Source organism: Stegastes partitus, unplaced genomic scaffold (genome assembly GCF_000690725.1).
Source record: "Stegastes partitus isolate 25-593 unplaced genomic scaffold, Stegastes_partitus-1.0.2 Scaffold1746, whole genome shotgun sequence".
Classification (NCBI taxonomy): domain Eukaryota; kingdom Metazoa; phylum Chordata; class Actinopteri; family Pomacentridae; genus Stegastes; species Stegastes partitus.
In genome coordinates this window covers 58,516-74,469 of record NW_007579477.1, presented here as the reverse complement: position 1 = coordinate 74,469, position 15,954 = coordinate 58,516, and the positions used below count along the sequence as shown (strand labels likewise).

The 15,954-nt window shown below is 40.4% G+C and overlaps 1 protein-coding gene across 2 annotated transcripts in view; it reads right to left on the bottom strand.

Moving 5' to 3' along the window:
- il34 (interleukin 34) overlaps positions 1–15,954 on the bottom strand; it is a 61,617-nt gene that overhangs the window by 18,530 nt on the left and 27,133 nt on the right. For both annotated transcript variants that reach the window (XM_008302003.1, XM_008302002.1), the window contains exons 3-5: positions 7,583–7,686; positions 5,919–5,996; positions 5,571–5,648 (exon numbers count right to left, since the gene is read on the bottom strand). In XM_008302003.1, the coding sequence (XP_008300225.1) occupies positions 5,571–5,648; positions 5,919–5,996; positions 7,583–7,686 (260 nt within the window). The remainder of the gene's footprint in view (positions 1–5,570; positions 5,649–5,918; positions 5,997–7,582; positions 7,687–15,954) is intronic.

Sequence of the window (15,954 nt, the reverse complement as noted above, 5' to 3'; positions counted from 1 at the left end):
TCTGATTTCCAATCTTTGTAAATGACTGAAACTGAGAAAACTAAATACACTTGAAAAACACGTGTCTGTCAGCTAGGTTTTAAATAAACAGTTTTCACAATAAGAAATGAACAGAAATGACAAACAGTTACGAGGAACTTTAATCCTTTATTATACACCACTATGGACTTTAAACCTCTGTCAGTGTTATTGATAAACCATATTAACAAATCTGAACACTAATACTAAAAAAAATTTTTAAAAACTGCCAGAAAGAGGGTTGTTGTATCTCCACTGGCAGCGTTTGCAAGTATCAACGTGTCTGTAACTGCTTTAATGTGCTAAGCATGTGAAAGAATGTCAGAACAGTTGTTTATTTTGATAGATCAGGGTGTGTGAGGGAAGAAAGCTAAGGCTCAGGACAGATATAGTGGTGGGGTTTACTGAAGCAGTACACCTGAGAAGGTGATGCACCGGTTTATTGCTACGTACTGCATAACAAGTGGAAGCTTTGCCAGTCACCGTAGACATATAAAAGCTGAAGGCCACAATCAAAAGCAGCCTAACACCTCGACTCATTGTCGTCCCCAGCCTCAAAGAAGCTCGTTTCTCTCCTGGCAAAACAACAGCAAGGTCTTCATAAGGGAGCAGGAACCTCCTGCCGTCAGAAAACTGCAGCACGCAGGGGCCACGCTCTCAGGTTGCAAGCCCAGTAGGCAAAAGGTGGGCATTGTTTTCAAATTTCCCACAGTGGGTTCAGTTATGTAACTGTGGTCGTGTTCCCTGGGCAAAAAAAGATCTCCTTACTCCAGCACAGCATCTTTTCAAATGGTCACAAACAAGTGGAAACAAAAAATAGTTAAAATTAACATTTTGAACCTTAAAACCCAGATTTAAAGGGGATTAGCCAAATTACACAATTTATCATAACATGAATCAAAAAATCTTCAGTTTTCCTACAGTCCACAAACTAATCGAGTGACTTTTACTAGAAAATCAACCAAAATCCAAGCTTACAATCACTTTATCTCGTATGTCATGTTTAAAAAATTTGCCAAAAATGAACTGTTTGCTGTAACAAAATTTGTTTCAAAAAAATAAAAAAAATAAAAAAATCCGCACTTCTAGGTGCAGCCGTGAAGCAATTAGTGATTCAGCTGCAACCAACAGTCAAGTGACATCAGTTCAGCAAGTTTTCTGTTGAAACGTAATGTAATGTAAAAATGTCAGTAGTAAAGTTTGGTAGGTAACAGGAGCCAAAAAAAAAATGGACAGAAACTGCTTTGGGTTCAGAGAGCTGAAAGAATCGCACTTTTATACACTAAAGCTGAATCCTTTGTGAATTGTTAGTCGTGAGTCAACAACCTGCTGGATTAATGCGCTGCAGAAGGTTGTGATGTACTGAGAAACTATTAGGTGACGTGCGTGTCAAGTGTTTTTCAAGAATTCTGTCATTGGTCTTCATAGGTTGCGATTTTAACAATCTTAAAAGTTCACAGCGAGCTACACTGTACAACATGAATCTAACAAACTTTGGGCACGACGTGAAGTTTGCTGTGTACAGATTGCACAATGAAAAGGCCAGCTGAATCGCAGCCTGCGATGTACGTGAGTTGACGTGAATGCACAATAATAAAACGTCATAAATGTGCCCCATCCATCCACGGAAAAAAAATAGACGGAGCCCTTTTGGCATTTATGTGTTTGGAGAGAAATCCCGAAAAAAGGAGGAAGGAGAGAATATGGACGTGGTCGTGGCTCGGAAAGAGAGGCCAACTTGGGATGCCAATTTTGCAAAGGGAGCTGGTGTCATGCTGATCATTTCTATTGGTTAGTTAGTTGACGTAGGTCGCAGCAGCAGTCACACTGTGAGATGATCACCCCAAATTTGTGACACTGTCAGAATTTTATCGCAGGTTGTCTTTGGTTGCAAGACCATGACAACAGCCGTCCTTCAACCGGCCTCACAGAGCAACGTAGGACCACCGATTTAGAGCCAAGACCAAATGATATCACCACCATTCTCTCACGACTGTTATCTTTCAGACGGTCGAAAGTCGCACAGTGTGTAGCGGGCTTAAGTAACTGGTGACATGTGATTGTGAATATGTGACAGATCTGAGAATAGGGAACCAACACCAAACCAAAGTTCAGGCAACCAGAATATTATGTAAATCCAGAACATGTAGAGCAGCGGTCCCCAACCACCGGGCCACGGACCGGTACCGGGCCGTGGGTCATTTGGTACCGGGCCGCACAGATAGAATAAAAACATTTTATTGGTTTATTTTTATTTCCAGCGAAATCTGCAGGGTGTTTTATTTTGAAACATGACTAGCTCGTCTTCCCGTCACTTCCGTTTGTGCTCGTTTCCCGGACTTGACTGTCAGTTTTTATGCCCGGCTGCTAAACGAAGCCGTCAGTCAAAAACAAACGTCTCAGGAGAGCTGCTTTGGAAAGTGGGAGAGACTTAATACTGAGACAGAAGAAAAAGTAAACATATTAAGTAATAAAAATTAATTTTATTCATTTATGAAACTTTTCAATAGAAAAAAAAAAACAATTATTATTTGTTATGTGTGTAATGACCGGTCCGTAGAAAAATTTCTTGCTTAAAACCGGTCCGTGGTGCAAAAAAGTTTGAAGACCGCTGCTGTAGAGCATTCATTTCAGGTATGTTGTCATGACGCCCCAGCCTCAGCCCCAGCTCTAGCCTGTCTCCCTCTTTTTCTCCTTCTTTTGTCCCTCCTCTCTCTCTGTCTCTTACTCATCTCAGCACTAATCGAGGACAATCACTCATAGCTGCAACCCCGGTCTCACCTGCTCACAATCACCACAGCTCCCATAAAAGACTGTTCTTTCCACCACAAGCTGCCAGACATAGACATTCCTCCTGCGTGTTTCTGGCAGTGCCCACTTGGTCTCCAGCCTACATTCCCCCAGCCAGCTTTCTCCTGTAACCGCTTCCAGCCTGGATTCCCCGAGCCTGTCTGCCCCATCTGTTTTTGACCCCCTCCTGTGAGCATCCCTGTTTGTTTGAGTAGCTTTATTTTGTATCTTTGAATTAGTTTTCTTTGTTTAGAGTTTTTTCTAGTTTTGCCCCTTTCGTGATTCAGTTTGGTTTTCCTGCTCTGTTTCTCCCCCTCAGTTTAGTTTCCGCACCTCAGTGTATATTCAGTTTTTATGCTTGTTTAATAAATCTTGTGTACACCTCACCTGCCTGCCTGCCTCATCTGTGTCCACACCTGGGTTCCCTGATCCCCCACCGTGACATATGTAGGCTGTGACTCTGTCACTTCCTATAAGGAAACATTGAGCTTAACTCAGCAGGCAGCAGCAATGCTATATTCCAGTGGGGAAGCCAGCCTCAGAGGCGACAGGTGGATATTAAGGGTGGAGGTGGGGCTGAGCGACATGTGTGGGCACGCGGCACGAGATTAAACCACAGTTAAAAAGGTGTGTTTGATAAGTGTTGCAGTGTGTGGAGGACGTCATGGGAGTGCGGCAGGGGACTTAAGTTGGACAGTCTGAACCGGTTGACAGGCTTAATTCTGCAGGTGGTGCACTTAGCACCTCTTTAATGTGCAGGGGTTCAGGCCCCAAGGTTTTCTAGGTGAGCCACATGTGGTACTGTACTTTTTACCTGAAGGCAAAATGTGGGCGATCGATCAGCGGTCAACCCCTAGTGTGTGTCCGTTCAGTCAGGATTATACTCATTTGCAGATGTGCACATGCAGCGCTGCAACGCTACAGAGGCGTAGTCTTTGCTAATATGCAACCTTCCAGTGTGTTTGGAGGACGCTTTCTCACACGTGTACGGTCGATTGCTTTCTGAGTATTCCACACATTCACACGACTTAACCTACGAATACAGACTGCACATGGAGGTCTGTAGAGGGTTCAAGCAGACCCTCCTGTACTTGTGGGAAAGGATAACAAAGGACTCCTTAGTCAGTCACTGACTGATATGTGACATTTTAGCATTACTTTTTTTTTTATACTGACTGATAACTTTAGTCGTGATTTACCTCAGAGCTAATAAAAAAAAATACTTTCCAATTTTTGATTTATTTTGCCTTTTGTAATGCTTTTCCTCAACACTCTGCCCTCTCTCCTACATAGCTCCTGATCAGGTGCTGATCTTTACGCCCTCAGATATACAGTTGTTGACAGGGCGGTATTAAAAAAACAACATACTCCTTGCCTGCAGCAGGGGAATGAGAACACAGTGTGCTACTATAGTATGACAAAATTGCGTGGTATGTCTTCTCATTTTAGCTTGAACACTTGTCAGACGTCATTAACTGCTACAGGAATCTCTATCGTGGTTCCCTGTTGCTCGTAAAACCTTCACAATGTTGTTTTACCCTTTATGGGTTAAGGACTTTTGACAGTTCACGTTAACATGACGGCTCAAATCTAAGTGCAGAGATCTTGCACTGTGTCATGTCTACATATAAAATTGACTGGTAGCGCATAGGATGCAGATTTTTTAAATAAAGCTTTTGGAAACTAAAAGTTTGGAAGCAAATATGTAGTTGGAATCAGATTAAAGAAAATGTTGTAGACTGCCTGCTTGGCTATGAAGTTAACCTCAGTTACATGATGATCCTCTCTGAGACCTCCTCCTACATGTAGGTACGAGTTAATCGGAAAGGAGGAGGGCACATACTCAAACCATAAAACGAAAGGGGCTGGATGAGTAACGTATGATTGAAATTATTTGAGACACTTAGAACATTTAATGAAATGAACAGGGATTTCCTACTTGGATGTTCCAGACTGTAGGCTGAGACAGTTTCCCACAGTCAGCTATAGGCTCTCATTAAAAGATGTGTCACGAATTTATCTGCATCTATTTAATCACATAAATCTCTTTCGCTGGTAGAAGTACGGGCTGCAAGGTGGCGCAGTTGGTTAGCATTGTTGCCTCACAGCAAAAAGGTCGCTGGTTTGCATCTCGGTGGGGGCACCAGAATCTTTCTGAGTGGAGTTTGCATGTTCTCCCCGTGCAGCGTGGGTTCTCTCAGGGTTCTCCGGCTTCCTCCCACACAGTCCAAAAACATGTTGAGGTTAATTGGTGATTCTAAATTGTCCGTAGGTGTGAATGTGAGTGTGCTTGTTGTCTGTCTCTAAGTGTAGCCCTGTGATAGACTGGTGACCTGTCCAGGGTGTCCCCTGCCTTCGCCCTAAATCAGCTGGGATAGACTCCAGCCCCCCATGACCCTAGTGAGGATTAAGCGGTGTATAGATAATGGATGGATGGATGGTAGAAGTACAGTAACTAGTGCTCTGTGTTTGTAGGTATCTTACAGTCTCCTGCTCTCTCAGTGGTCAGAAAACACCCCACTAACAAATTCCCATTATTAGATACATGGTAAGCACGCATACTTTTACATGATTGATTACTACAGCGTCATACTTTTCTGTGATACATCCAGCTTCTGTAGAAATCTCATTTTCTGGGAACAACGTTTTTTGTGTTGGATTTGTGTCACACAGTGAACGGCTGCATGACTGTGATTCTTCGGCAGCTTGTATTTTATGACCTTCAGTCAACTAGTAAAAAACATTTCTATAGCTGCTCTTACCTTTTTCAAGACGCCTTGGTTGACTTGAAACCACAGCCTCTGGAGAACCAGGTCATCCAACGCCTCTACATTTAACCTCTGAAGAGAAGAGAGGGAAACAAAGTGCTTATTCAGCCTATAAACACTTTACCATACAGCACCCGGCTGCGAATACAGTGTATAAACTGCACATCTTGGAGGTGTGCAGGTGTACGGGTCTGACGTAGCCACATGTTTAACTGATGGAGTAAAGTCAAAGGTTTGAAGTCTGGCCCTTTGAGGAATCAACTCAACATGCCTTTTGGCAGGAACAAGGAATGATTCAATAAATCAAGCTTTATGGAGAACAGAGAGAATCACAGCTTTTACCATTTTGTTGATGTTTGACAGTTTAAAGATTTCCTTGTGGTGAACCCTGATGGTGTAGTTGATGGGGAAGTTGTGCTTCTGTAACGCAAAGAATATGGGAGAGACATAAATTAGCACAAACATTTCACAAAGCAAACTCTTAGTTGACTCCGCTTTATGTTTTGGAGAGATTGGTGGGTTGTGACATTCATAATCAAACTTTGCACATGAAAACAAACTATTCTGGTCCTTTAATGATTAAATCATGCATATGCAATGTAAAAACCGTGAATAACAATAAACAGACTGCATACAGCACAGTGTTCTGCTGGGAAACCTTTGGTCCTGGCACTCGCGTGGATGTTATGTTGGCAAGTATCACCCACTTAAACACTGTTCAAGACCAATAGCCTCCCAAAAGCAGAACATTGAGTCCCGCCACACTGCAAAAGGAGCACGACAAAGAGAACCAGGGTTTGCCTGGCCTCCATTCTGATCAACCACCTTTGGGATGCACCAGAATAAACCTGATCCCCAGAGGCACCACCCCACAGAAAACCACAGGATGATCCACCAATGTCCAGAGCGGTTTGGGGTGCACAAGTGGGACCTGCATAGCGCTCGACGAGTGGTTTTAATGTTATGGCTGCTCTATAAATAAAATGCCACCAATAGTGTTGCACTGGTGAAACGTATTTCCGTACACTAGAAGTCTTGCGTATAACATTACAATGCAAACACGGACGAGTATCTTAACTCTCAAAAAAAGAACAAAAAAAAAAAAACTTTTGCACATTACTAAGAACAAAAATACATTTTTAGATTGTTGTTTATCACATGAAATTACAGTCTAAGCAGCTTTATTCAGTGGGCAGTGGTGGCTCGATGATCGAGGCTTTGGGTTACTGATCAGAAGGCTGGTGTTTTAAGTGAAAAGAGAGTTTTACAGAGCTGTGGTGTATTTGTCACAAATAAAGGCTTCTTATAATATTGTGCATAAAGAATGGAACAAGCACTCTAAACCATATCGTCTACGCTCTGGACAGTCACCAAAAATCGACCATTACAGGGACTCTCGACTAATTTTCCACATCGCAGTGACTTTATTTGAATGTGAGGAAGTGTTACTTTTTGTCAAGTGTGAATCTTGACTCAGTCCTCGTGTTGGCATCGAGGTCATCTCAGCTTGGAGGCTACAAATTGCTAACAGAAACCTGTTTACCATGTTTAGTTGGGTACCAGGCAGCAAAGCATGCGTTTAGCAAGAGGCAACATCTAGCTGCATCGTGGATGTTGTAGGAACAATGTTTTTGGAGTTTGTCCCAAAGTAGGAACTACAAGGTAGAACATCTCAACTTGTTCCAACTTCATGGAGGAACACTAAACTGAGGAAGGTCCCCTTTTAACTGAACTGGTTTAATAGGCTTTTTGTGGTGAAATAATTGCTCCGATCAGCATTATTGGTGTTGATGTTTCCGATGAGTGTCCAGTTAGTAATTGTGTCTTCAGCAAGAGCCCAAGAACACATCCCACATCCTGCGTAGACAATATTCAGAAGGCATGTATTTAAATGTGAAGCTACTGTTTGCCTTTAAGGGTCAGGACAGTTTTCATTCCTGTCCACTTCTTTGACCTCACCAGACATCATCGACCCCGTGCTTTCAAACATGCCATCATTCTCTCACCATGTACCGTCGCCGGTGGCTGAGGCTGTCGTTGAGCGTCTTCAGGGGTCTGCACATGTTGGCTGGCGTCGGGGCCATCAGAACAGGAGCTATCAGAAACAGGCCTGCAGAAACACAAGAGCGCAGATTAACTTGGCAAAGCGCACGAACCCCTACTGTCAAGATCCATCCATCCAGTATCTATACACCGCTTGATCCTCACTAGGGTCATCAACCTTAGCGTGTTTTTGGACTGTGAGAGGAAGCCAGAGAACCCGGAGAGAACCCACGCTGCACGGGGAGAACATGCAAACCCCACACAGAAAGATCCCAGGCGTCCTAACCGGGATGCAAACCGGATATCGTCTAGCTGTGAGGCGATGGAGCTAACAACTGAGCCACCATGCAGCCCTGTTATCAAGATAGATTTATACATTCATAGCATATGCAGCCTTGCAGAGGGCCAAATGCCAACCTCCACATTCATGGACTTTGATGTGTGTTCGTGCTAAATGTATGTTGAAGTCACATTGCACGGAAATCCGGCAAATGATTAAAACACATCCTGCTACAACTTTTTTTTATTGCCTGACACAATACTTGTATAGTTCCTATTTTCCACGATTAATCAGCAAAAGAAATCTGGCACAGATTACTCGGATTTAAGGGTTCACACATGCACAGCGAAATGAGCCAAAAAACATCGTAATGGTGTGTTTGCACAAAGAAATTGCAACATCAGTAGCGTGGAAATGTTTCAGCTACAGATCGCATGATGAAGCCAAAAATCAAATGCCTTTGCCAGTAAAACCACATGTGAAATGTTCTAAATTGCTTTTCTTAAATCTCCTTTTTAATATATTTTTATAGTTTGTATGCAGATGGACTCTCCTTCAGAAAGTGACTAATCATTATGGAACGATTCATTCTTTCGAAATAGCTGCTCAAGCCCAAGCCATCTGGTTCCTACATGTTTTCATGTCACAATAGATATTGCAGAAAACATTATAATGTCAAGCGCATGAGGGAGTGGACTCTCGACTTTATTGTGCACAGTCACTGTGGTTTTGCATCTCTACAGAAGTTTCTGAGGAACTAATCATCACTTGCAGCTCTGATCTCTGTCTGAAGCTCATTGTTTCACATGCTACAGTCACTCCATAGAAGATCTGAAAAACAAAACTGAACCTGATCCCTTCAGAATCAACTGCATTTTTTTGTACAATAACTTCAGTATATTTAATGAAGCAAAGCAAAGTTTAACCTTCTTACTAAGAAATATTTTTGGGTTACAGGCACTGCGCAGTAGTGAATCAGAATATTGTGCTTTTATGCTTAAATTCGCATGATTTATAAGTTACTTATAAGTTGAGAAGTCAAGGAGAAAAATGCATGAACGTTTCAGGGCTAAAACACACACTATTAAAAACTGCATTGAAATCAATTTTACATTCACTTCATTTGTCATGATCTAAAGTCAAAATCTAGGTTTTGTTCTGCACAATTGTTTCGATAACCAATTTCAGCATTAATGTAATGGGATATGTCATAACTGTAATAGCAAAACTGCACCAGTTTAATGTCCACAACATACACTTTTAGAAATAAGCTTTGGTACCCTGGATGTCTTATCTGTTGTCTGATAATTAACTGCAGAAAAACTAAAATGAATTTTTAAAAATGCATTTTGGGTAAACTTTCATAGGTCATAACACCATATGAGATAGGTGGTTGGTCAAAACTTAGACTTAGATAAACTTTACTGATCCACAAGGGAAATTGTTTTATCAGTAGCAGAAAATAAAATAATTAAATGACAATATACAAAAAATGCAAAAGTAAAAAAGCAAACAGAAAAAACAGAATACAATACAAAGATTTCCATATGTACAATTTACAATTTAGCATTTTTTTAAAATGGTTTTACTATAGTTTTAATAGTTTTATAGATATAGCAAATGAAAAGTCATTTCTTTTATCCTAAATTTCAATACCAAGCTCATCTAAATTCATGATGCTTCTTAATCGTTGCTTCCAAACAACATGTGCAGTCACACTGTGGTGTTTGGATGGAAATATGAACTGAGCCTTTTTCACAGTCTGGCTACTGTTGATACTACGAGGAATTACTTGTCTGTTCAAACTACTGTGTATTTATGTTCTGATGCAGTAAGTCAGCAATGTGCGATACATGTATATATATATCTGTAGAAGTTTCTGTGTAAATGCTTTTAGTGCGTCTGTTTGACGTATGATCGCTTTGATGTAACCGAAGGAGAACACAGCAAAATCCACACCTTCTAAACCTTTGTATAAATAAGCAATAGAAATTGATGGTCTGTCACTTTCATTTTGCTATGTTTTGCATAAGGTGCAGGGAAAATAAGACGTTTTTTCCTTCCCTGCACATTGTGGCTTTATTATGCATCGCTTTTTCTTCCATCTATTTTCGAGATGGTTGTGTACCACCATGAGCAGAATAAAATTAAAAAACTAAATTAAATTAAGCATGGGTCAAAACATTGTAAGGACAGAGATGTTTAGCACAAAGTTGGATATGTTACTTTCAAAGTAACCAACAACAAAACCTAAAAAACACAGTGCTGGTTATTAGTAACACGTTTCTCATGCACTGCAAAAACTGTACTAACTGCAGTGTTTTTCTCTCTTTGTTTTCCATCAACCAGGCTGAGTTTAAGTCCAATTATTGCAGCTAATTAGGGAAAATACGACCAAGGCTATAAAGAAAATTGGTATATTTGTTACGGGTGTGTAAAATCCTCCACAAACATGCAAAGAATGTTCTCTTCATGTGACCCAAGGAAGGATACATACAGACACTTCAAGTCAACATCACAAACACAGCCTCAGACACCTTTGTTTATTGACATTCTTCTATTAAGAAGTCCTCAATCCTGATAGCATCAAGAATTTATGGCTCTAAAATGGCCTAATCTGAGACAGTGACACTTTTTTAAGGACAAAAACCTTGTGGAACCCGAACCGTATGAGCCTACAGTCACTTCAAATTAAAAAAAAATGCAACATCCATCTTAATTTCTCCTCTCAGCGAGTACAATGACAGGGTCAGGCCTTTGGAAAAGCTCACTCGGCACACCTACAAACCCCAGGGACTGTATTAACAAATACCAGAGAGGACCCCAAAGTTGACCCATAAACTCCCATCATAGAGTCCCTGTTTTATGATTCTAGGAAAGTTCTGAGAAAGGTGATTAGTCAAAAAAAAAACAAAAAAAACAATGCTGTGCCTGGTCCCAATACTCTGAATAAGCCCACTTTAGTTTGTCATCAGCTGACCAAGAACGTTTCTGCTCATTTCCACTTTTTAGGGAGGCAATGAGCGAAAATGGATCAAAAACATGCCAAGCCCTTTTGATGCTGCCCTGCATCACCCACTGGAAAAATACATAACATGTACATGTATCTACAAACAAAATGTGTCGGATAATAAATCAGCAAAATGTCACGTACTACAAAGTCTGTACACACGTGGACAAAATTGTTGGTACCCCTCGGCTAATGAAAGAAAAACCCACAATGGTCACAGAAATACCTTGAATCTGACAAAAGTAATAATAAATAAAAATTCTATGAAAATTAAGCAATGAAAACCAGGCATTGCTTTTGAACCGTGGTTTATCAGAATTATTTAAAAAAATAAACTCATGAAACAGGCCTGGACAAAAATGATGGTACCGTTACCAACAATTTTGTCCACGTGTGTATGTGAGACATAACGGATTTGAAACTGCACCACAGAAATACACTTTAGAGTTTTCAGCGTTTTGTTTTGCATCTTCACAACACGATCTGTGGATTGTGAAAAAACAACCAAAAAAAAAAAAGAAAACAATTTGTGAATTAGTTATTGTTTCAATAAAATAAATGAACTGTAAAATTACTCTCCCTAATTATAAAAACAAAGATTGTAGATCACAGATTATGTTCATGAATACAAGGTTTACAAAGTTTCCGTGTTTGGTTCACTCACTGGTTTGATATGTTCTTGGTCTTATCTTTCAGAAAAAAATAACTGAACTGCACTTTGAAGTCCTATTCAGTCAAGGTAGACTTACAGTGTTTTACAGTTTATTTACTTTATTGACATAACTCCTTATTTACAAATTGTTTTCTTTTCTTTTTTTCCCCCATCATTCAACAACTGAATCATCAATCCACTTTTATTACTCCAATAACTTTTTTTCAAATTCTAATCAATTCATTTGTTCATATTTTTGACAATTTCTATCAACAATTTCATTTTTAGTTATCCTGGTAGGATCGGAGATTCTACCGGTAGAAACCCCGATCACAGTCTGTACCATGACATATACATCAATAGGACATTAAAATAGGACACAATCTGTTATTTGTGTATCAGTTGATATGTACACGCTCATTCTGAAATCCTACAAACTCGTCAATGTGACACAAGAACAATAAAGAAGTTCTACAAGACGTTTGCACAACTGTATGAAAAGGTAAATAAAACTGTTAAGTAAGTATATGGCTTCCTCGTGTTTAGGTAGGAAAGGGTCGCAATAAGAAAAACAAAAAACCAATATTAACTGTTTGGAGGAGTCACATCTGAGAGTTGTACGCCCAACTATCAACCCCAAGCACCTCCCTGAGGCTCTAATAAGGCCTCACACAGAGGCCATTTTAACAAACACCTTCAGCACTCGTTATATTACTGGTGTAACAGCAAGAAGAAAATCATTAGGAAAAAATTCAGCTTTTTTTTTTCCCCGAGCAAACGGCTGAAGCTGTCGTTTTTTTTTTCTAAAGAAGACAGCCACATTTTTATGGACTCCTTTCATTTTGTGTCAAGGAAAATTCCAGTAAAACACATGCAGGCGTCAGAGGTCGGTGTTCCTGCGTCTCCAATAACTCAACCTGGCCATTACTTTGACAGTTTCCTGGTGTACAGTGCTGAGAAAATCATTTTGCTTCAATCAAACAAAAACAAAAAGTCCCACATTACAGTAAATTACTTTAATCTGTGTGTAAATCCTCCACTGTCAACCTAAAGAGCTGTCAGCGGCTTTTCCTACGATTCCTTTCAGCTTATCTGATTCATCCTGACCTCTGCTAACCATCAATTTACTGTCAGTATTATGTTTTTTTTTCTGTGAAGCTTTCTGGTGTCTTTTCAGCTCCCCCAGCCTGTTCGTGCTATAAATTCAAACTATGTCGTCATTCAGCAGCTCCTCAGGTGTGGATCAGGCTTCGGGAAGGGGAAACAGGAAGCCTTTTTCTACCCCTCTGCTGTAACTGCTGCAGTATGTTCTGCAACAAATAAAGGGCATGTGACGTTCCCAGGCCTCACACTGAACTGGTAAAATGTATTCCAACATAAATCCATCTATCTACAAAAAAAAAAAAAAGGCAAAACTGATTTAGGACCAGATGGCTTCCAGATGGTGGGTAGTGTTTTAAGACTAATCACTGTGTCGATCTTAACCAGTGACTGGGTCAAACACTTGGAAAAAGTCACTAAATTCATCCTCCAGAGACCAAATCCATTAACAGTTTGACGATAGTGTCAGACAGCTCTGAGGTTGAACTATAGTTGAATATTCCCTGTGAGGAGCCTCGGTCCGGTTATCAGTACTTCTGAAGTCCTGCTGTATATCATGATACGTATCATCATTACATGTCTGTCATTTCGACTTTAGGCCTTAGTTTAAATAGCTGCCAGCACTATTTTGATTTTAATACACAACATATCACATGAAGACACTTTACGTAATACGGTGAAGACTTTACAACACGCCATTATTGAGAGAAACCCAACAGTAGGAAGAAAAGACTCCTCTTTAATAGGAAGGAAACCTCCGGAAGAACCAGGCTCAGAGGGGGCTGTGATCTGCCTCAACCAGTCGGGCTGAAGGCAAAGGAGAGCAAAGATAGAAAACAGACAGAGATTTCTCACCAATATTGAGAAGAGTGCTGAAATGTAGTCATTTATCAGGTTTTAAACATATGCGTGCTTGGAAAACCAACCAGGCAAAGTGGACAACTGCCCTATAAGACCTCCACAGCCCTGAGAAAACCTGAAACCTCTATGCAAACCTTTTCTGTAAATTGTGTTTTAAAAAAAATGGGGATTCTCTTATATTTCAAGAAAACTTCGATTTAAAAAATAAATAAAAATTAATGTACCAGTGCAACATAGCCTTCTTTAGAGAGTGTTGCATTATGGGTTGTGTGTGTGTATTCCAGGACAGGACTCAGCAGTCCACCTGCATCTTTAGGACAGAGGAGACTTCTCTGAAGACAATAATGTACAGATTTTGGTTTGAGAGAGGAGTGAAAGAAGCCACCTATGTCCAACTGGAAGGACCATCACTTAACAGAGGTGGAGGTCTGACGCATCACCTCTCACCTGTTTACAAGTCAGTCTTAAGAACTCTAACCAGGAAGATTAAACCACATTCACACCTAGCCACAAAAGACCGCATGATGAGGGGAGTATGGGAGGAAGCCGGAGAGAACCCACACTGCACGGGGAGAACATGTGAACTCTACGCAGACAGATCCCAGTGCCCCCACCGGGACACGAACCAGTAACCTTCTTGCTACCAACTGCACCACCTTGCAGCCCGCATCTACAACTCCCAACTACTGAACTAGAAACTTAAGCAGGTTCAGTTGCTACGACTAAACTACAAGAACAACCACGACCTGGATGACTGAGAATCTTCACAGACATTAGATTGAAGTCTCTTCACATTTCGAGAGAAATCAAAAAATCAAGTGCTATTATCATCAAAATCCAAATATATTTTTAAAAAAGTCACCAGTTTGGCATTACATGAGCGGATTACACACCTGCACACTCTATCTATTGCACATTACCAGTGTTTACTGGGCTAGTCGGACACGTTGCTGGGGCTTGTGAGCAGATAGAACTGCAGTTCCACCTAAACCTTCAACATCTTCCACTGCAACATAAATCAGGAAAACAGGAGAAGAAAAGGATACTACAAGGGATGGGCAATAGAGCTTAAAAATATCAGAGTAAAATGTTTAATTTAAGTTAAAATTTGTTATTATTGCTTTTTTTCCCCCTTAAAGATAGACCAGCAAAAAAAACAATTCAAATGTAGTTACTTTGAATACAACCACTTTATAATTAGAAACTATCTCAATACATATCATATAAAAGTGGCAGTTCTTCCCCGTATCATTGCTCGTGTTGCATCGCGTGAGGAAGAGAAATCACTGATGATGAAGGGTTTTAAAAACACGATCCAGTCACTTGAGAAGCAACCTATTCTCACAGGTAAGTTGAAAAAGCGCCGTCACTGTGGAAGATCACGTAGCTACAGTTAACAAGCTACCTCTATGATCTGGCACACACTGTTATTTCAGGTCTGTTTGGTTTGTAGTGAGTCTTGCAGAGTCCGTCAGCCCTTACATTGTTTTGTTAGTTTCATTTAACCTGCCAGAGTTCCTGAAGGTTTGTGTAATGTGTTTTTGCTGCTTCATGACAACTGACAAATTTGTTTCAATAATTACCAAAAAAAAACAAAAAAAACCACAAACTAATAAATGCTGCTTTTTCACGTCTCAGTTTAAGCTAATTAAAGACTCTGAGTGAATGCACAATGGTACGCCTACCACTGCTTCTTTAAATAGAAACCACAGTTGTAGCAATATTGGCAATATAATGATCCATATATATATAAAAATATATGAGGGAAAAATCTCTTTTTTTTTCATATCGTGAGAACCTTTCTCAAAACCTCCCCATCTTGGAGCCATTATCCTCCCTGCTGAACACCCCTGTGAGCAAGCGTTTATATCACAGCAGGGATGTTCAAATTATTCTGATCTGACAACGAAGTTCTTTTTTAATAATGTGGAATTTTCGCCCTATGCTAATAATTCCAGGAAACAGCAGGTGGTGACTTTAGCCTGCATCACACTTTATTTCTAATGATACTTTATTGTTTTACTACATCTAATGTATCCTCTCGCCCTCTGATGTTCAGGGAGACGCGCTCAGCACGAGGCCAGACATTTAGAATTTGCTACAGAAATGTGACCTACACTCTTAGCCAACTACACAGTCATGGAAAAAATTACTAGACCACCTTTGTTTTCTTCAATTTCTTGTTCATTTTAATGCCTGGTACCACTAGAGAAGAATATCATGAACACCACAAAAAATGCAGCTGACAGCATCATACTTTATGTCCTATTTGACATGCTTTGGTAGCTGGTCGCGGCAGGAAACGTCTTTCTATCCCACGAGATGACTGTGCCCTCATCCGTTCCTGTGTCAGGAATCGTCGTCAGACCTCCAGGGACCTTAAAAATGAGTGGGCACTGTGGAGAAATGTGTTCAGCAAGAACAGTTTGAA